General features: G+C 38.9%; 1 protein-coding gene and 1 pseudogene across 3 annotated transcripts in view; one reads left to right on the top strand and one right to left on the bottom strand.

The window, feature by feature from the left end:
- Positions 1-600: 600 nt before the first annotated feature.
- Positions 601-22,121, top strand: part of LOC111333145 (uncharacterized) — a 46,898-nt gene continuing 25,377 nt past the window's right edge. Inside the window, exons 1-3 of one of the 3 annotated variants that reach the window (XM_022938668.2) lie at positions 601-780; positions 14,719-14,778; positions 17,893-18,024. In XM_022938668.2, the coding sequence (XP_022794403.2) occupies positions 711-780; positions 14,719-14,778; positions 17,893-18,024 (262 nt within the window). In that variant the 5' untranslated portion in view covers positions 601-710. Of the gene's footprint in view, positions 786-14,718; positions 14,779-15,424; positions 15,483-17,892; positions 18,025-22,121 lie in introns of those variants that run through there. The other 2 variants (XM_088757150.1, XM_088757151.1) reach the window with 2 other exon arrangements.
- LOC148733875 (protein CFDP2-like) lies at positions 5,527-6,748 on the bottom strand (annotated as a pseudogene).

Below are 22,121 nucleotides of genomic sequence, written 5' to 3'. Positions count from 1 at the left end.
AATAAAATTTCGAAAAGGCCTACAGGAATTAAGTTTAATTAATTGGAATGTCGGTCGGAAAACGGCGATGAGCAGCGATTATCTTGCTTTTCAATCGTTCGACGATGATGTAAACAAATTGGAGTTTCTTCAGGCAAGTTCACAGCTCTTGCCAAACCAAGTGGCAGGGGCTTAGAATTGCCGTAAAAAGCTTCTTTACTGCTCCTTGTCTTACCGACGAACCAACATTTTGCATGAACGGACGAAAAAGTGATCAGAAAAAGCCAACACGACACCGTAAACGTTTCCGCAAATTGAGCCAGTTCGCAACCGTATTGAAACTTCGCACAAAAGACCGTTTTTCGGCGCGAGAACAATTTTTGTACAATTTGCACACCCTCTAAGTTTTTTTAAATTATTTTCTTCTTTTAAAAAATGAGAATTAAACCCTTATCTTTTCAACGGCTTCCTTGTTTTTTCAACTTTTGTAACGGCTGTTCATTTACCGCAAAATTTATTAAGTTTATAGAAGCGCGCGTCTGGGCCCGCGTTTCGTACCGCTGGTCTCTGGCGTACGCAGACGTTTTTCATCCCTGTCTTGCCCAATGGGAATTCTCGTTAGAACTACTGGTGCATTTTGTTTCCGCCCAGCGGAATATATAGCTTGAGTAAGTCGCGTTTCTCCGGAATTCGAAGCAAATGGAATCCGTAGTTTCCAACCAAGGAGAATCATGAGCCCTTTTTTTGAAAGCTTGAGAAATTTAGGTAACAAGGATACAGGAAGATCGCATCCCGTAGAAGGTGAGGTTATAGTATGATACTTAGTATCCGGTTCTGGCAACGGAACCGGCAAATTGCGTTTGAGTTCTGTTAGCTACCAACATCGAGAATGAATGAATGAATGAATACCTTTATTTAAGTGTCAGACTAAAATAGCAGTACATAACCACTAAATGGGGACACTACAAAATAAATTAAAAATGACTAAATCCATATATTAATTAAAGTTAAAATGCTAATTGAGCTAAAAATACTAAGATTGGTTAACATGCTAAAATATTTACAATATGTATAAGATAAAATTTACATTAAAAACTTTTTTACATTAAGTACTGCATAAAATACAGTTGGTACAGTAATTATCGGTCAGTAAAGTATTTAGATCAATCTTACGGATATTTATCTTGAAAGATGATAATGTTGGCAGATCTCTAATGTTCTTAGGTACAATATTCCATAACTTAGGTCCAGTATATCTGATAGAGTGCTTACCATATGTTGCTGTATTAAATCTAGGAATAACAAATTCTTTGCTACGTAGGGCATATTTCGTATCAGACCTCCGAAATAGGTCAGCAATATACTTAGGACATATATTATTCTTGACCTTGTACATGAGAGTAGCCATGTCCTGTAACCTTCTGTTATGTAAAGTACATAGATTAGCCATACCCAATAGTGTGTTATAACTTGACGTTTTGTCGCAATAGATGGCTCTAAGTGCCCTTTCCTGTATGCGTTCGAGTTTTCTGCTGTCACTAGCACGACAGAAGTGCCAAACAAGATGAGAGTAAGTTAAATAAGGAAGAATGGCAGCTTTAAACAATTGCAACTTGGTGCTAGTAGGTATTAAGTTTCTGAGTCTCATTAAGACTCCTACACGTTGGCTGCTTTTCTTACAGATTGTAGTAATATGTTCAGCAAATCGGAGATCATTGTCTATTGATACTCCAAGCAATTTCAGGCAGGCAGTTGATTTAACTTCTACGTCTCCAATAACAATTCTCATACTATGATCACATTTATTACCAAGTGTTAAGGTTCGATACTTGTCGAAGTTTCCTTTAAGGAAGTTGGAACTGTACCAGTTGGAAGCTACTTCAGCACTTACTGTCAGATTAGCATGAACATCAGCTAGATTACTGCTCATATCATAAAACTGGTGGTCATCTGCATACATATTAAGGTTTGTATTAATGTCATAAGTTAGATCATTCTGAAAAATGTTCCATAATAACAGCCCAAATGCAGATCCCTGAGGGCATCCCCTTGACACCCTCTCCCAGGAGCTCACTACTGGTCCCAGTTTAACTCTGTTGGAGCGATCAGTAAAATATGAGTTCAGAGCAGCATTTTTACATGAGTTTAAAACTGAACCAATCAAACTAAATTGAATAAGTCAAACAAGAGCGAACAGGTCTGTTTCCCATTTCACCCCTTGAACAGTAGACTGCCGCACACTTTGTAACTAGTAATAGTTTTAAATACTTTGAAGCATTGATCGTCAGTCCATGTTTCCAGATGATAACAGTAGTCAAGACAACAGATTCAAGTCAATTAGGAATTTCAATCAGTGAAATATCAGTAAGCATCAATTGTAGTCTCTCTTATCCCTTTTCACTCCCTGTGGCGCATACGTCTAAGGAAACCTCACGCCATCTCCTTCTATCCCGGTCTAGCTTCTCTATTTCATACACCTTAATCACGCAGCGCCATATTGGATTGCGTGAGGCACCAAATCGAGGCTGGACGGGCACAAAGTTTGTTACACTAGTGTTTACAGTATCTCTTCTTGATGTGTAATAGCGTTTGGTACACTAGTGTTTACAGTTTCTCTTCTTGATGTGTAATAGTGTTGAAGAGTAATAAAGTAGATGTAGATGATATATGACAAGTAGGCATGGCCCACGATCACTGCTCTGTTAACTTCTGTACAAACGACGAGAAATCAGAGTAGTGAGAATTGATCTTTTTTCAACTTACCTTCAAATTCTTTATTGAGATTGAAATGGATTGCCACTATAAAGCAAGATGAAGGGCTAGATTTTGAGATAAGAATCGAGCCGTCACTGGCAATTTGTTAGACGCATGTGTTACTAGCGACCGACTTTTTGCTTTCGATTTAAAACACAGCCGCTACACATTTTGTGAAATACCTACTTTTTTTGTATCTAGAACACTAGTCAATTAAGGAATCTATTAGTCTTTTACTTTATAGTTTTCATTTTACTTTTGGCTCAAGCTGTCAAACGCACATGGCAATGTTTTGTGTGTTTTTATTAACTAGGATTTTGTAATATATATTAAATGAGATTCTCTGGCCCTTGTTTATTTGCGTTATAATTGAAAATAAAACTTGAATTACAACAAACTTGAACTACATGACAGAAAAATACTAAAAACTGCCCGAAACTAAAACACAAAAATTTTTCCCTAATATTGTTTATTATTAGTACGTAAAGTGAGGTTTAAATCAGATGGTCAAATAAATACCTGCAACCTCCATGGCTCTTCATTTTTCCACTGTGACCTGTAGCTTCAAGCTCTCTTGACAATTCCTGTGTCTAGTGTTTTCACTGAAAGGAAAGGTGCAAATGTGGATGTGTGACAACGTGGACACGCTATGAGTCATGGTTTCTAGAGCCTCATTTCGTTACTTTTTTACTTCGTTGGAAGTTTTTGATTAAATGAATCCAGGCATAAATGAAAGATAAGAACAAAATAATATCTGTAAAAATGGTATGAATAGCGTGAATCACGCAACTGTTCAAATAAAGTATTTCCATCTTCATCTAGACTTGAGGCATGGACAACAACCTCAGAACAACTTGTTGATATCAAAGATGCAGCCTTCTCAGAAATTGCTGTAACCACGGGTTATTACATTCTTTGGGACCTTTCCATCTTTCTCGTGCCATTTCTCGACGAAAGTTGAATCAAAATAAGGAATATTCTTAAGAGATTTTGACCACATAACAGAAGCTTCTCTCTCAGTCATAGTGAATTGAATAGAAATATGCCAAACACACAAAACAGAATGCCCGTCTAGCCTCGATTTGGTGCGGCACCGAATCCAAGATGATGCTGCGTGATAAGGCTGTATTCCAGGTGTAGCCTGCCTCCTTGTCTACGGTTCTCCTCCAGTTGTTTTTAGGAAGGCCTTGTTTTCTCTTCCCCTGTGGGTTCCACCTCAGTGCATGCCTGGTAACATTGCTGTTTGGTTTTCTGAGGGTGTGCCCTATCCAACCCCATTTGCACCTTCTAATCTGGATGTCAATTAGTTCCTGATCAGTTCTTGCCCACAAATCTTTGTTCATTATGACCTTAGGCCAGTGTACATCCATAACAGACCATAAGCATTTATTGACAAAGGACTGCAGTTTGTTGGAGGTTACTTTTGTTACCCTCCATGTCTCTGACCCATACAGGAGGACGGATTTCAGGTTGGTGTTAAATATCTGTAGTTTGATCTTTGTGGAGATTGTTTTAGAATTCCATTCAGGACGTAGAGTTGTGAGAGCAGTTCTTACCTTCCCAACCCTCACTTGTATGTCTCAATCAGACCTGCCATCTTTGCTGAATATGTTACTGCCAAGGTAGACAAAGTCCTCCACTTCCTCGATGTCTTCCCTCTCCAATTCAAGCCTGTCTGCATTACTGGATGGTGTTAATTCTCATGCCCTTTGTCTTAGATTTGCTGATTCAAAGGCCTGCCTTTACTGAGATCTTAGCCATCCGCGTTCGGTTCGGATTGCATGCCCGGGTGATTGTGTGAGAGTAAGGCAACGTCATCCTTGAAGTCTAGATCTTCTAGCTGAGTCATGAGGGTCCACTGTATGCTATCTCGTTGTTTCTCTGTTGTCTGTTGCATTATCCAGTCGATGAACAGCAGGAACAGAAAGGGCGATAACAAACAGCCCTGGCGTACTCCTGTGAGCATCTCAACCAATTCAGAAAGGACTTTGTTGTGAATTACCCTGCAGCTGCAGTTGTCATAGGTCTTCTGTATAAGGGTAATGTACTTCTCGGGGATGCCGTAATGATGTAAGAACTTCCACAACAGGTCTCTATCAACACTGTCAAAGGCCTTCTCAAAATCAACAAAGGTCGTGCAGATGGGAGAGTTCCACTCAAGCGACTGCTCCAAGATGATCCTCAAGGTGGCAATATGATCAGTGCGCGACCTTTCCTTCCGAAATCCAGCTTGCTTGTCCCTCAGTCATTTGTTCACTACCACCTTCAGTCTCTCCAAGATTATTTTGCGCAGCACTTTTCTGGCAGTTGATAGCAGCATGATGCCTCTCCAGTTCTTGCATTCCTTAGGTCTCCCTTCTTTAGTAATTTGATCAGGTAGCCTTTTTAGTCATCTGGTACCTCATGTGTCTCCCAGATCTTCCCAAACAGCTTGTAAAGCATCTTTGTCAAGGTACTTAAGTCTGTCTTGATGGCTTCTGGTGGTATGTTGTCAGGTCCTACCACTTTTGCATTCTTTAAGCATTTGATGGCTCTCTTGATCTCTACTTTGCCAGGCCTGTTCTCATTGACCTGTAACAGTGTGTGGGCTGGTTCTATATCAGGCATCTCACTAGGCGGAGGTCTATTGAGCAGCTTCCTGAAGTGTTCTGCCCACCTTTTTCGCTGCTCTTCTTGATCAGTGAGCACCTCCCCGCTTTCAGCTCTAACAGGTCTGTCTGTGGTCTTTCTGGCACCTGCCAGTGTTTTTGTTATGGAATAAAGCTCTTTCACATCACCTTTCCCTGCTGCTTCCTATGCTTGTGTTGCAAGGCCATCCACAAAGTTCCTTCGGTCTTTCCTAATGCTTTGCTTAACCTCTCTGTTGACTTTAGAGTATCTGATCAGGGCTTCTGCTTTCTGAGCTCTTGTTTTGCTTGGGTTTGACACATCCTTTTCCTTCTTCCTAGCCTCTATCTTTTCCATAGTAGCTGTGCTGACATAAGCCTTGTGATGTTTAGTCTTACTTCCCAGTGTTTCCTCACATGTCTTCCTCCAGATATCTTTCATACTCTGCCATTCCTTGTTGACTATCGTTTGGCTCTCTTCTACCCCTGGATGCTGCTCATTCTCCTGTAGACTTGCTAGTGCTTGGTGAGCTTGAACCTGTTTTTTGTCTTCTCCTCCTTCAGCATCTCGATGTCATACTTGTGGCTTGTCCTCTGTGAGCTAGTGGGATGGTTTTTCAGCTTCAGTCAGCATTTGCCCACAAGAAGGTGGTGGTCAGAGGCCACATCCTCCCCTCTCTTTACTCTGACATCTAATAAAGACCTTTTGGACTTTGATGCTATGCAGATGTGGTCAATCTGGTTCGCGGTGTTGTTATCAGGAGAAATTGAAGTTGCCTTATGTACCTCTTTGTGTGGGAAAACACTGCCCCCAATCACTAGCTTGTTAAAGGAACAAAAGTCAGCAAACAGCTCTCCATTTTCATTCATTTTCCCAACACCATGCTTTCCCATTACTGTCTCAAAACTTGTGTTATCGCTCCCCACCTTTGCGCTGATATCTCCCAGCAACAGTATCAGATCTTTATTGGCTACGCCATCTATGACACGTTGTAGCCTTTCATAGAAGTCAGCCTTTGCATCATCATCAGCTTCATTTGTAGGTGCGTAGCACTAGATGAAGGTGACTTTACCAATCTTGGTGTGGAAACTGGCCATGATGATCCTGGATGACACCGGGTTCCAGCCCATGAGTGACTTTGCTGCTTGTGTGGTCAGCATAAAGCCAACCCCTCTGTGTGCAGAGCATTGGCATGATTGTGGCCAGAGTAAAGTACAGTCTTTCCTGTTGACAGCCTTGTGCAGCCCAACTCAGTCCACCTGGTCTCACAAAGGCCTAATATTGCCAGCTTGTAAGTGGTCATTTCATTAGCAATTTCTGCAGCCTTTCCGGCCTTGTACAAAATCCTGACATTCCAGTTACCGAACAATGTTGTTGTCTGGGGTGTAAGGAGGGGGATTGGCCTCATAGCTTCCTTTCTGCTTTTACCAAAATGCATCAAACTGGTCTCTGAGGAGACGTTCTCCTGACCCAAGACAGATGTGATTTTGTGCCTGCTTCCTATGGTTTCTGTAATCAGTTTAATCCACTTAGTGGGTGATTAGCCCACCAAGCTTCACCAGAGCCCCATTGGCCAGGGGTTTCAGGGTTCTGAGCAGGCCTTCGTGGCTACCAAAGCAGCCCGGGGGGAATAAGCCCCCCACCATACTTCACCCTGCATAGCAGTCCCTTACATACCTGTTTCAGGCTACCACAACAAGGACGAGGGGTTGGACTTTTTGTAGCCTCTAGCCCTCAATACTCAGTAAAAAAAAAGAGGAATCGAACATTTATCGGTTGCACGCAATATCAAATTAATGTGAAGAGCTGTCCTTTGGTTACAATTAGTAGATTAAGATAGATGATCATCGAACTACTTATGCAGTAGTGAAAATAAGGCCCGAAAAAAAACTCAGGCCTTTACGGGATTGAAATGTATGACCTCTGCTATGCCGTTGCAGTGCTCTACCTCCCTCTCTCCCTCCCTCTCTCGCCCCTTTCTCTCTCCCTCTCTCTCTCTCAGTGAGCTAACAAGCATTGACTCATCACTTAGCAGGTTTATAAAGAATCAATATGAAATCAGATTCCAGTTGACTTGTTAGCTTAGTTGTTAGAGCACTGCACCAGTACTGCAAAGGTCATGGGTACGAATCCCATGCATGCCTGAATTTTTGTTTCAGGCCCTATTTTCACTACTGCTTAATTAAGTGGTGTTCATTACTGTGAAGATTGCTCTCATACTTATTTCTTTTACTGCTGTTCACATACATGATTCTCATATATTCACAAATGTTAAATTCTTAGCCCTCATCAACTGTCATGTGATAGGAATCCTAAGTTCATAATCTTATTTTTGACTTTTTTGATGAGACTCAAATATTAATTTTGTCAAAGTGTTTGTTGGTTCATAAAGTCCTTTTTCCTTTTTTAGTTCTGAGATTTTTAGTCATTCATTTTGATTCCTCAAATGCTATTTAAGTGAATGAACTGCCTTATTTTTCGCTAATAATTCTGTAGGGTTATAATTGGACATCTGTAATCAGACAGCTAGATTTTTAATTGTTCATTTTCATTCTTTAAATGTGATTGGTGAATGATTTGCCTTATTTTCACTAAAAATTCTGTACAGTTATAATTTGGTACCTGTTATTTGATTACAATAATCGTAGTAATAACATACCATCCCAAGGTGGGGACTTCATAAAATATAGGAGGTTGTTTCTAGAGCTTCTTAGTGTGTACATGTCAAAACTTGTAATGGCCTAGTGTTTGATTATTGGAGTAACTAACCCTTCTTTTAATGAATATATTTATTTTCCTAGAAATTGAAGAAAATATATGACTTTTATAAAAGACATGTTTTGAAAGTTCTTCTGTCATTTTCAGTTATAATTTTTACCAAGTACAAAGTTAAATTTAAAGTGTATAACAAAATGCCATGGGACAAAACAACAATAGAAACAACATATGCAATAGCCCTTATCGCATTTGTGTCTGCAATGCAAAGGGTCCGCGGAGTTACAGTTTCAGGACGAGGCTATCGGGTCAACGTTTCTGGAGAAACACCAGAAACACTCCATGTCTGACCATAACTCTGGAATCTGCGTTTAATTTCTGCCGAGGAAAAGGTTAAAATCCTTAGTGGTAATTGTCCTGGCATCACGAAAGAAAGATTGAAAGAATGGCTGTCATTTTGCAAAGGAAAGGCAAAATTGTGTCGCGTTTGTTCATGGCTACGGTTGTTGTTCCTTTGTTGGCCTTTTTGAGGTTTAACTCAGAGTCACGTTTCAAGGCCCTCAGCGCCTTGCATTCGGCCGGAAGCAAATTATCTTTTGGCTTTGTAATTTCTATTACTGAAAGGTCACTTTTAACCTCTTCTAACTAGCTTTCAAGGGCTACTGATTTTTGTATTGGTGGTATCCATGTAGATTTGACATGGCAGGGATGGGTTTTTTGTCCTCCCCTCGGAATATGTAAATCAGACGCATTCTCCTTTGCAAACTGATCAAAGTCATACAATAGTTGTTGTCTGATCTGTTTTTGTTTTGTAGTGGGTGTTGGAATGAATTTAAGCCCTTTTGCCAGTAAATTAATCTGGTCATTTATAAGTTCTTTATTTGAGAGGTTTTTTGTTGCGTTTTGTTCGCCTCCAGTTTTATAGTTGAACGTGTTTGGCAAGACCGTGTTTTCGATCCTAATCTTGTGGATCTCGTCAGTTGCCAATTCACTGAATAGACTGTTGCACCTGTACGCAATACAATGTTTAACCATGACGAGAACATGCTGTATCCTTAAGAAAATGAATAAAAATGCCTCCAAACATAGCCGTTTACTTTGATTTTACTTGAAAGTTTTACCTGTGTGACCCGATAACCTCGTTTCGAAACTTCAAAGTCGGCTGAGCTCTCGCACAGTGGGCGTAAATGCGATGAGGGCTATTACAAGGAAAGGTTTAGACTGACGTGATACAGTTGATGATCAAGTGTAGATTGCTCCCATTGAATATGAATGACTTCTTTGATTTTAAGTTGGAGAGTTGTGGAAGCATGATCTAAGATGCTAAAACACTCATCAGAACATAGACTGCAGCATTGTAGATGTCTGAAAATGTGAGAGGACCTATCACTAACCAAGTACTCACACATACATGTGGGAAAATGCTGAGAGGTTTCTCCCAGTAAATTACAGCCTGCACATAAAACTCATAAACCACACTCTAATGGAGCCCACAGGAAATTGGGTCTTTCACACAAAAGATATTTTATTTACCTATTTTAAAAGATGAAAAAACCAACTTAATATCTTTGTTGCAATATTTGCTCAGCAAAGAAACAAACTCTTTTTTGCATGAGAACAAAGAAAAGGGTCAATGCAAGGTAATTTGAAATGAAAGGTCAGTGTCAACATTGGCCCATTACAATGGCCCTTCTTCTGTTTGAGGAAGCAAAAAACTCTGACCCTACTCTTTGCTCTTCCCGATGACTTATTTTGGACTTCATTAAAAGGTGGAATATTCTTATGAGGTGAAAAAGTATGATTTTTTACTCTCTCCTCTTCTTCTTTTATACTTCTCTCCTCTCTCCTCTTCTGTTCGTCATTAGACTAATGTTAGGGAGTTCAATGTTGCCTTGCATTGACTGCATTGACATGCTTAAGTAAGGTGCAAAAACCTGTGAATTTCCTTGGAGACCAAAAATAGATGTTTGTTATTACCTGAGTTACCTCTACTTAAACACTCAAAGGGTGTGTATTTTTATCGAATTTTGATGAAACTTAGCCAGAATATTTGTCAGATATTAATGCATAGAACAGTATGGGGCTTTAATAAAATTCGAAATATTTGACTTCCTGGTGCAACAACAATCAAAGTATTTTCTATTGCACAACTTTGAAATAGATTTTCTCAGGAACCAACAGGGATATGCAAAAAAGCCTCACACCATGTTTTAGTCTCTTGTCTTATTATCAGCTCTTGACATTTTAAAGACTTTAATATGTCCTGATCAGGCTGAACATTGTCTTAGGATCGATAACTTAATTGTAACAAAGGGAAGATGTAGCAAAATACTGTTAGAAGCATGCAGTTATTGTTTGGTCATTACTGGCATATTCATTATTGTGCATCTGCATATGTTTGAAATAAATTATATATATATATATAATTATAGTTAAGTGTACAGTAAGGTCGACGCAACAAAGAGACCAACTCTTAACTGTTCTGGACTAGTTTAATGGGCGACGTTTTGGCCGTTCAGCCTTCCTCAGGTTAAAAGTTAAAAACTAAAAACTAAAAAGCAGTTTACAATGATTGTGAGCGGCTTATATACAATTCAGAAATATTGAGGTAACGTAGTACAATAAAGGTCTAAATTACAAACTGAGATAAGTAGAACAATAAAAAGGTAAAAAGAAGAATCTAACTTAATTATTAGTGATAATGGAATGAAATACATTGAAATGTGTAATATTGGGAAAATGGCAGCTGCTCAATTGTAGTAATGAATGCGGTGTTTGGATCTAGATTCCCGCTGTTTGTTGAGACCATGAGGATTAAGGGTAAATAACTGCGCGGTCCAATAGGCCTCCCTTGTGAGTAATAATCGTTCAAGGTGTGTGGCATTTTCAAAAGACCTAATTTGTTCAATAATAATGGAATTGATTTGAGAAATTTCGTGTTTACAGTCATTGAAATGAATTGCCAATTCACAAGTTCTTTTGTTCTTCAGCATGTTTGATTTGTGGTTACAAAATTCGTATGTAAGGTATCATCTGATCATCTGTATGTATCTATATGCTAGATATGTTTAATCAACACTTGCAGGCAGAGCTGAATTACAGCGTGGGTCAGAAAATTACACATGAGATAACAATTGATATAAATAACACTGATAAAATTTCAACAATTTCTCATGTATAAATAATATAAAGGACATTTAATGAATAATATTTCAACAACATACACAACAATTTCTTTGTATTCAAAAAGTTATCAGAAATATTCCCTTTAAGGGTTGGCCCTTAGGGGGAAAAATCTATTGGTACAGAAAGCTGGAAATCTATATGTCCTAACTCTGGGTCTCTCTACAAGGAGGCTATCCCCTGAGCAAAGATTGTAACCATAAGGAACTATTTCCTCCATGCAAATAGACCCTAAAGGTTCAGTATTAGTAAGGTCTTTAACAAACCTGATGCAGGCAAGATCGCAGTGCTGACTTGGGGTAGGGAGGGCAGACAAAGCTAAGGATTTCCTATAACCATTATCTGGGAAGATAATCCTCAATACCCTCCTCTGAACAGCTTCAATGAAATCCAATAGATAGTCAGGCAGAGCTGCCTACACAGGTGATGCATATTCAATAATAGATCTAATTAATGAGCAATATATTTGTACTAGGTCAGGATGAGGAAGCCCTGACTTCTTAAGTTAACTTAAGGCATACAGCCACCATCACATGTAAGGATAACAATCCTACTGAAACATACATCAGACTCACCGAAAATGACTGTAAAACTAGATACAGAAACCATATTGCATCATTGCGACACGTAAAACACAGAAACTCTACCAAACTCAGCAAACATATCTGGACTCTTAAAGAAAGTTACATTGACCACTTTATTTCATGATGCATCCTTTCATCAAGATCACCCAACAACAGTGCAGGTAAAAGATGCAACCTCTACCTAAAAAAAAACCTACTCGTCATCTGCTTACCTGAATTATCATCACTCAATAAACTTAATGAACTTGTGTCCTTGTGCTGCTACAGAAACAAAGCATTACTGCACATTAAGCACTTCAACTCATTACCACGCCACTTATGCAAAGTTTTATAGTATATCAATGATGGTTACGAATATTCTTGTAAATCCCCAGATGAGTGAGCAATCATGAAACAAGCTTGTAGGGATTAAAGCCAAGACATTGTATTTTTCTAACTCAACATATATTGTGCTCTACTTTTATGTATTGAGCACTGTGATACGGAAAAAGCAAAACACAGACTTCCTATATATATATATATATGTGTGTGTGTGTACACGTATGTATATATTCATTTGCAGGTCTTAGTTGAACGGATAGGGTAAGGTAGCTGTAGTTTATCAGGACCCAGACTCTTCCCCCTTTGGGAGACTTGAAAGGCCTGGTTGTATAAGAAATCAGGTATCGTGCAAGCAGAATTAAAAACGTTGTGGTTTGACATATAATCCATGGCAATTGTTATAATTTACCGACGGGATCGGTCACAACAGTAGCTAGGGTTGGCTTGTAATCTGTCAGTGAGTTGAAGAATGAGGATGGATTTTTTTACCTAATCTCGTCACTACCATCTGCTGATTGATATGATCCAGTTTGTTTGGATTTTCCTAGTAAGGCTAAGGCTGGCAATTTGACAGTTAAACAATGTCAGTTTTGTCTCTATATAGGCTTGCACATGTCCACCAAAACAAAAACTGTCAAAACCTTTGCTATATGAGGGCGTGACGCTAAATTTTCAATTTACTAGCAAAGTGACTAGTCGTGACATCTTAGATGTTACAACAATTTCAGTTTGTTTACCAGCCAAATTGGATATTGGAAATTGAAAACCTGACACTTGCCAAAACTGAATTTCTGCTAGTCTGTGGCTAGTTGGCAACCGTTAGTGTTGAGCCCTGTATACTTTATAAGCCTTACAGTGAGGTATAGTTTTTCACAGTTTCTTTTTAAGTTGCTGGTAGAGGGAGATTTTTTTGATGGGCACCCTATTTTGTTTCCAGTAACCTCATGTAAGGTTACTCTGAACTTGTGTTCCCCTTCACAAGTCTCATCAAAGATTAAGACATAATTTGGCTGCAACTCTTACAACTAAGTTCTGAAATGGCTTAATTGGCCTTGAGATTACTCTCTGAGGGTGATAAAAGGTTACATAGCTAGCATTCAGGAAAATATGGTGAAATTGTGTTAGAAAAGAGGTGACTTATGTGTAAAAAATGTTTTGTTTGGTGATGTGGTATGAGCTCTGTAGCTAAAGGAAAAATCTCGCAAATTTTGGGTTTTGTTTGCTCTTCTCCCAAAATCTTAAAGTGATGGTATAGCATCATGCTATGTGCTGTCTTCTATGAATGTGTGTTTTTCCTTTTTTACTTTTCTGAACATTAAACTAATAATAATGCCAGAGGCTGATCACAAGTCATATAATTATGAATCAAATTGATTTGTTTGTATCAAGGTAAAATAAGTGAACCTGACAAACTGATGCACCACAACCACATCCAGTTAGATAAATGTAATGTCTCAGATAAGAAAGTGCCCTATTATTTGAGGGACAACTGTGACCTTGTTAAAGTGTTATTTTTACTGAGGGGATGAAAAAGTATTTAGTCTAGCAAGTTTGCAGAAAATTTGAAAATCATTAATTTTTTATGCATTTTGTTAGTATAATGACTTTTGTGATTCTTTATCCTGGACATGCATTTATAAGTAACTTAACCATGGTCATCTCTAATAGGCTAAGAGTCCAAAAACATCAATATACTCCAGTGACCTGAGTGGAAAATTTTTCACCCAAGTAAAATAAAAAGGAGTGAACAAAAAGAACAAAGAAAAAAAAGAAAAACTATTTGTGGTGTTGCATTTAACTGGCTTAAAGACTATTCAGATAATAGACAACTTTTCATCCAGTTTAATGGATTTAATTCATTTTATTCAAATAACATGTGTAGTGTCCCTCAGGGCTCCATTCTTGGTCTCCTGCTCTTTCTAATTTACCTTCAAGTTAATGATATGTGTGTTGTCTCAAAGGTTTAAGACTTCAATCCTTTTGCTGATGATACAAACATCTTTTTCTCTCATAATAATTTGAATTTTATCAAAAAAACCTTAAATGAAGAGTTGCATAACTTAACAGACTGATGCAGAGCCAAAAATATAATCTCTTGCTTTTACAGTCAACAACATTGCAGTTCTTTTTTGAGTAGTGTTATTCTTGATAGCAGTTGAGCTCTGTGATTTAAGTTATGTTGTCACCTACATTTTGAACTGTTTAGTGTAAGAAGTTCTAATCCACTAATTCAAAGTTCCTATCCCTCTTTGCAAGGATTAAACTCTATTCTTCATTGGACAAGTGCAAAATAATATCTGCAGGTCCACTCTAAGGCTGTAGGCCAAAGATCTATGTTACTGTGTGTAAGCTTGTTTTTTTTGTTTTTGTTTTCATTTTTCATGTTACTTTTTTACAAATTCATTGCTGAGACAAAATAAAGACTCTTTAAACAAACAAAATAAAAGTTCTTAGCCCTCAACTGTATGGTTCTCGGATGAAGCTAGGAAACTCACATCCATTGGCAGATTTAAATTTACTTTTAAGTTAGTTTTAACATCCTCAATCACCTTTCTTTTTTTTTTTGCATTTTCAGAGGTTTGTTGCGGTATATTTAGGTGTTGTGTGCAAGGATCCACTGGCAAAACAGGTGGAGGTAATGGTGCCAACAGGCAATTTATGCTCCAACAACACTAAAAATGCAAAATTTGATTACAAAGAGGAGAGTGAACTTCATTAGATGTACAGGCCATTTGGGCATGTATTATTCTGTTATAATTTGATCGTCTGCTTTCCTTTGTTGTTGCACTTCTCCACAAAGAAGAAAATGATTGATCATCATTAACAAAGACAAAATATGTAGAAACCATAAAAAATTAATGCAAAATCTTGTACCTGCCCTGAAACAAACCCTCTGATCAGTGAATATACAAACAGTAAAGGGAATAAGTTTCTAAAGAAACTGTGGTGCTTTGCAGTGGGGGAGTATAACGAGACAATTTGGTTTTATTATTTGAGTTGATAATGTGAATTGGCCACCGTAAAGAGTTTCAAAGCTGATGTTTTGAGCTTTAGCCTTTTTTAAGAGTGAATGGAGGAATTTTTTGGTTGTTTGCTTGTGTTTGTAAGCAGAAAATGAAGCTACGCAATCGGTGAGAACATGGTGACGAGAAAAACAAGAATGAATTAGTTGAATACAAAGTGTTTGTTAATACTGTGGGGATTAAGAGGGTCGACTTGTAAGATACATTTTTGTTCAGAGTTTTTGTGGTTTTTTTTTAACTGCTTAGACGTAAGGAAAGGCTACAAACTGCCATATGCTGCTTAGAATAACAAGGGTGATTAAAGTAACTAGTTTGGGTACGTCTTTGTTATTTCTTTCTACGTCGCGAAGGTGTTCTTAGAAACGGTCACCAAGTCATTTTCCTATTCCATGCACGTTCTTCTCAATGTGCCCAAATCTCTTTTTCACATAACATAAGAATCACCATCGGAGCTATGTGCCAAAAATGTCACGACCTCAACGAAAAAATTCTACTTTGGCGCTCTGAACTTTCCAAAATCTGTCCAGCCACTTTAGCACAATCTATACGAGACAAAATTCAGGATGCTAATTCCAGAAATTTTAACTATTTCCACCAAATTAAGGCCCAAATACTTGACTAACTTAACGGTCCTCAAGTTACTAGTGATTTTGTTGAGTGTGCAAAACATGCAATAGTCAACTTTTGTAACAGTTTCTTTTTTCATTTAGTCAACCATTCCTGATATTTTCCATTGTAACTCAGAGATTGAATTGACTCAGAACATTTTCCAGGCCCACCTTTGTCGATTATTTACTATAGTTTTCCCTTAAGGAGTTCTTCCAATACTATTAAGTAAAGTGTAATTAACGATACATAATCAGAATGCATTGAAACAAAGCTACAGGGCTGATACAGAAATAGTATTAGTAAGCACGAACCACCTATGGCAATGAAGTGCAGTCATCCTTGATACAGGTATTTTCTCGTACTTAAGTCTGGCCCATACTTACTTCATTGCAATTCATGATATTGCATGCATTTATTCTTATTCACATAATGTTATCCTCTGACTCAGGTCTGAGCCCATACTCCTTTCAGTGCAATGCGTGATCTTGCGTTTATATTTTGTTGTCGCAATGTTTTCAAATCAATGTTCAGTACATCCTTTCTGAATTGACAAAACCCCCTCTTTTTTAGGTTTACTTGAGAAAACGCCTTAAATTGGCATTTATACCAGTCATGCGAGGGCAACGAGTGGGATATGTGTTGGAAGAGTTTAAGGGGGCTGTCTTAGAGGTAGCTCATCCATTTAATCTATTATGCCTTAAATGGGTGGGTTTCCTTGGGGAAAACCCCACCATTTACATTGCTTGGTGTTTGGTTTTCCAGTTGTTTCCACTATGACCCTAAGTCGAACTCCGGTAGCGGTAATGGACCCCTTTAGCTGATTTAGACCCGTCCACACCCCCCCCTCCCCCATCCCAGTAAAACTTATGTTTTTAGTTTTCTCTCCATCATGTAATTCTTTTGTTTGCAAACTCCTATTCAAGGCTCTCTGATTGTGGACACAGAATTCTTAGATAATTATGATTGATGAAAACAAACTTTTGCCTAATTTAGTGGTGGTTTCACAAATTGATATGCGAGTGATATAAAACACTAGCGGGCAGCAAAGTTTATATTATAATTCACAACAGATAGCAGAAGTAGAGTTATTACTGTCAGTGTCCTGTCGCGTATCGCCGCGCTTTGCAAACCTAACGCGAATGATTTTCTTTTACCAGAAGGTACCAACCATCTATAGCTATCGAAATGTAAACTTGTACCAAAGCGCCAATGCAAATTTAGCTCAGATGCGCTTTCGTGAGTTTCAAGTCTGCTGGAATAAAACGTTTTGACAATATTGGTGGGAAATATGGAAAGTACAAGGTGATAGAATCAAATTCAACGAATACTTGGTTTTTAAGTCTGTTTGCCATTGCACTCACGCACGACCTGGTAACTGGAAGTGACTCCTCGCGGGTTGCTCACGACTAAAGCAAAATGCGCGAGCATTTGGTTCTTTGATTTGAAAATGGCTTCTTGGAACCGTTTTCAGAGCGACTGCTAATTAGAATGTAGACTCCAAAAAAAAAACCACGAGCAACCCATTACGCGCGGGGCACAAGGCGAAATGTTAATCTTATTGATGTTTTGTTTTATTGAACATTTTATTAAGAAGGGGATTGTTTTTTTAATTGTTGTTAGATTATTGTTTAGGTATGGTAATAGTCGATCGAGCACTATAGTTTGCGAACAAAAACATATTTGTTTTTCTAATGACAAGCCATAAAGACGACCGTCATTAAATGGAAATACTTCCAAGAAGAATCTGTTTGCTTTGATAACTCATGACTATTGAGGAATTCCTTGTCCAAAATCAAAGCTGATTTGAACCGGCGGGTGTTCATGGGGGAGGGGGGTCCAAATCGGGTGGGAGGGAGGTTCCAAACTGAAACCGTTGTGAGTAAAGGCTGATAGTTTCGAAAGAAACTGTTTGGGGCTGCGTCGGTGGGAGTAACGAAATAATTTGGATATATCAACAAAGTTGAAATAGTAAATTGGCCACCGTAACGATTACAAGAGCTGACGTTTCAAGCGTTAGCCCTTCGTCGGAGCGAATGAAACCGTTGTGACACCGTTGTGGTTCATTGATTTCATCGCTTTCTTTATGCAGAAATCTCAAAAAATTTTGATTCTTTCAGGTGAGAGGGGGCCTGATCAGCCAGATCAGACAGTTGTAGCAGATCTAAGAGAGCCTGAACACTCTGGAGAAAATCGAGGAGAACCTGAATCTCCCACGGCAGGTCCAAGAGAGCTCGATATTTTTGGACGAGGTATGTATTAATTAATAAGTAAAAAGCCAGGACAGTGCTCTGTACGTTTAACAGTCCTCAACAGGAGGGGAGCATAGCTCGAAAGGTCGTTGGGATTAACGTAAGACGAACTGGTGTGGTTCTGGTCACTTCTTTTGTGCTATCACTGATTGATTTGAATGCATAATTTGTGGAAAGCTTTTCAGTGTTTGCAGTAGAATGCAATCCATTTGAACTGTTTTGAAAAATACGTTTCGAGAGAGGAAACTTGTCTTTCAAGACTCTAAATTCTCAATGTAATACTATTTTATGACCTTGTCAGGTAATAACTGGTAAACCCTCGTATAGTTTCTCTTATCGAGAAAGTTAAAGTGGAATATTTTGTGGATCTGAACGAGAATCAGTTGACTCTGTTTGAAACAGCTCTAATGAATGTAAACTTAGTGGAATCTTTTAGGATAGGACTTCGGTGTAACGATTTTCCCCGCCACTCTATCCCTAACCTTTTTAAAACCGCGCCAGTTGAGTTTTCTTCATAATTTATTTGCAAAACGTGCCCCTTACATTTTTTAGTTTCTTTCGGATGTATAAGCAGGAATTCAAGGCGTTAAAGCGCCTTCCGATAGTAGTGTGTGGTCCTGGGGTGTGGTACAGGATGATAAAGGTATAGGGGATAGACGTTACGCATACAGATTTAAGCGTTCAAAGCGCGCTTACTGTGACCTGTCCTTCAAATATCTCCATATAGAAATTGCAATAACTGCGAGAACCAGTGTGCCTATGAAATTGCAGCATCTCTTTCGCAGGTTAATGTATTTTACTTTTGAGTATGTTGACCGCAATAAATTCAAACTGGACGCGGTTGGCGAATAAGTCTGGTAAGGAAGTCGTATTCTGCAAAGTCCGCTGTTTAACTCGGGGCTCACGGCAGTCTCCACGGATTGGTATGAAAACTGGTGGACAGTGACCTGACGGGTCTTTGCGTGAGTTATGTCTTTGCTTCATGAGAAATTGAACAGCTGTGATTCAGTAGCGCATTTCGATTGTCTGCTTCAACGGACAGCAGTAACACAACTCTCGTAATGTTGTGTTTCTTCCTCGTGGGTATATCCCTGCTACTGGGTTTCCTATTCCGCTCTCCCAGTCGATTTTGTAAAGGTGAAGTCTTGAGTTAGTCGCCTCTTTTACCCCTGCGTGTGTAGTAATGAGAATCATGACAATTGGTACTTAAGTATCAGGGGGTGTTTTTCGTTGAGGGTTTCGCATCATAATACGACACTTCCTTTTTACGCCACTTTACTACATTTGCACAACAGACCGCAAAAAATAGTTGAAGGTATGCCTTCCTAGAACACGACAAAAAATGCAGCCGAAAAGCGGAGCAACAAAATAGCCGCGCGAAACGATTCAAAATCTGATTTCTTCATGTTCCATAGTCCTTGATTTTTAAAGAACAAACTTTTAAGTGAAAGTCATGTAAAAGGAAACTAAACCGCATTCTTTTCTTTCGCTTTCCTCTTTTGCGCACTCCTCATGGGATTGATTGATGCGACTCTCGTCTCTTGCAATAGGTTTCTTTTCGAAAACTGATAGCCAAAATTCAAGAAAATTAAATATAAGTGGAATGATAATCCCCGCGTTCGAGAGTTTAACTTATAAAATGGGCAGACATTTTGTCCTGTGGTCATAAATTCTACACACCTCGCCAAAGATTTCGAAACTCGAAAAGTTTGTAAACCACAAGGCGCACTTCTCGAGTCCTCCCAACATCGTGCATGGTTTATTAACCGGTAAACTAAAAAAGTGTGGTTTATCGCTCACTAAAGAGTTTAAGGTATATTGCTATCTCGTAAAAAAATTGAAAAAAGAATAGAGTAAAGCAGCATACCACGACCCCTCCCCACACCCCTTCCCCCCGGAAACTTGATGGTGCTGGGGTGTCCGGCCTTTGTTAGCCTGTTCTGAAATGGCGGAGATCTGTGTTAAGGGTAAAGTAGATGGGCTAAAACTGAGCTCAACGGCCCTAAATCAGCTCAGAAAACTCATACGACGAAAAGGAACCAACTCAGAAGCGAGGACAGGTTAGGTTTCAGATTTTTAGGTGTAGAAGGCGCACGTCCATTTCCATCAAATCCCCATATTTCGCCCGTGGTAGAGAGGAAGGCTCTGGTAGCTTGGGCTTCAAATATCGAAATACAAATGAAGGAGTTAAGAGACTGTAACCAAAGCCTTTTTGTCATGCGACATTTCACTGAGGCTCTGGATGAGGTTTAGTGTTTAGTGTTGTTTGGCGGTTATTTTTAGTGTTTAATGTTGAAACACGCAAGATTTAACTGTTTAGTGTGCACAAAAAAATTGAAGTTAATTGACAAGAGAGTAACTCTACCTAGTAGATATTTCGGATAAAAGGCAATAATGATGACACTGAAAGTGTCAAAAAAGGTACGGACATAGTTCATAACAAGCTTAAAAGGTCTGAAAAGTGAAAAGGGAGGATCGGCGCGTATACTGCCCCGTAAGTCGCCGGCCTTAATGCGCGCGCACAAGTCTCATGACCAGCGGTCTTTCAGAGAATTATGCATGCGGCGACCTTGGTGATCTCGGGAATATGTCAATTTCGTCGTAAGCTTGTACAGAATTGGAGAAACCTCGGCATTTGAGAGGCACAAAAGCAGATTGTCTACTAGAAAAGATCATGGTATCATTTCTGCTAAGAGCCATTTCATCGAATTTTTAGGGCCCTACGAATTTGAACACGAAGTGAGAACGACGGAACTTACAGAATTACCACAAGGTTCAGTCGAGAACGTCACAAGCATGGTCATTTATAATGGTGGCCGAATTCAACATTTACACCTTGTAATTTAGTTCCTAAAGCGAGTCCGACGTGGCAGTAATTACATTTCTTTAGAAGTAGCATCTTAGTCCTTTTATCTAAGTCCTTGTAGCTGCGCATGTGTGCGCAACAGGTAGGACGCTTAGTTCGAAGCTCTTCACTCTTGACTAGCTTTTTAGACTCAAAATTGCTGAAACCTTGACCAAAATGGTAAAAGAAACAGTCCATTCATTGAAACTGAAAAATGGCAAATTAAAAGATAAGATTCAAGAAATTTTTTCTAAACTACGTGAACAACGAGACGAAGTTAAAGCTGAACGGAATGGCGGCCATGCCAATTCATCCGAGGGTACTGATGATGGAAATATTACAGCAACTCTGAACAGCATCCAAGAAGATTTTAAGAAATATGTCAACGACAGGATGTCTCTTATTGAAAAATCGTTTGAACACTTACCATCTGTTACGTGCACGAATGACCAAGAAATGTCCGCTAACAAAGCATATATGAAAATAGACTACCGAGTACGATATATGGCACGCAACAAAAATGTAACAACAAGCAGTTACCCATTTTAACTATTATTTAATTAGTTTTACATCGTCTAATTTACTTAGGTTAGAGATTAAGTTAAGCAGTTCATAAAGCAGGCTTACAATCCTTCATGCCGTGTAGGTGTTCGTCGTCTTGATTAACTTCCAATTCCAACATCCGCCGACTGAAAACCACAGCGCTTGGCTGTCTTGATTTATCGCATTCTTTCCTTGTACACAAACTCTTCCGGAGGACTCCATAGTAAACTCTATATTCTCTATCTTCTTCCTCTCTAGACTATCGTCTTTTTCATCTCTTTCTTCTCTTCGGATATCGCAAGGTCAAAAGGTCATAGCCTCGTCATATCATAGCTTCCACAAGTTCAGTCAGCAAGCCACGAGGGTAAGCCCTCGGGCAAATCTTTTTTGTACTTCTCACAAGCCAGCTTTTATACATTTACTTTAGTTCTCTAGAATGTTCTATTACTATTTATAGCGTATTACAAGTTGTACTATTTTTGGAAACTGCTAAGTCACATGAAAGAAGTTTCTGGAATATTACAGACTATAAATAATTCTAGAGAAGTCTGGGATTGCGTGACAGATTCAGTAAAAATAATTCGATCCTCGTAACACCCTCCCTCTTCAGCGAAAGAAAGTTTAGCCGAAGGATGAACTTTCTTGGAGTAATCCTTCAATACATCCTATGCCCTAAAACCGTGATTACACTATCACTTCTCCATACATG

The sequence above is a fragment of the Stylophora pistillata genome, chromosome 4 (genome assembly GCF_964205215.1).
Source record: "Stylophora pistillata chromosome 4, jaStyPist1.2, whole genome shotgun sequence".
Classification (NCBI taxonomy): domain Eukaryota; kingdom Metazoa; phylum Cnidaria; class Anthozoa; order Scleractinia; family Pocilloporidae; genus Stylophora; species Stylophora pistillata.
Note: the sequence above shows the minus strand (reverse complement) of the source record. Positions and strands in the feature narration are given on the sequence as shown.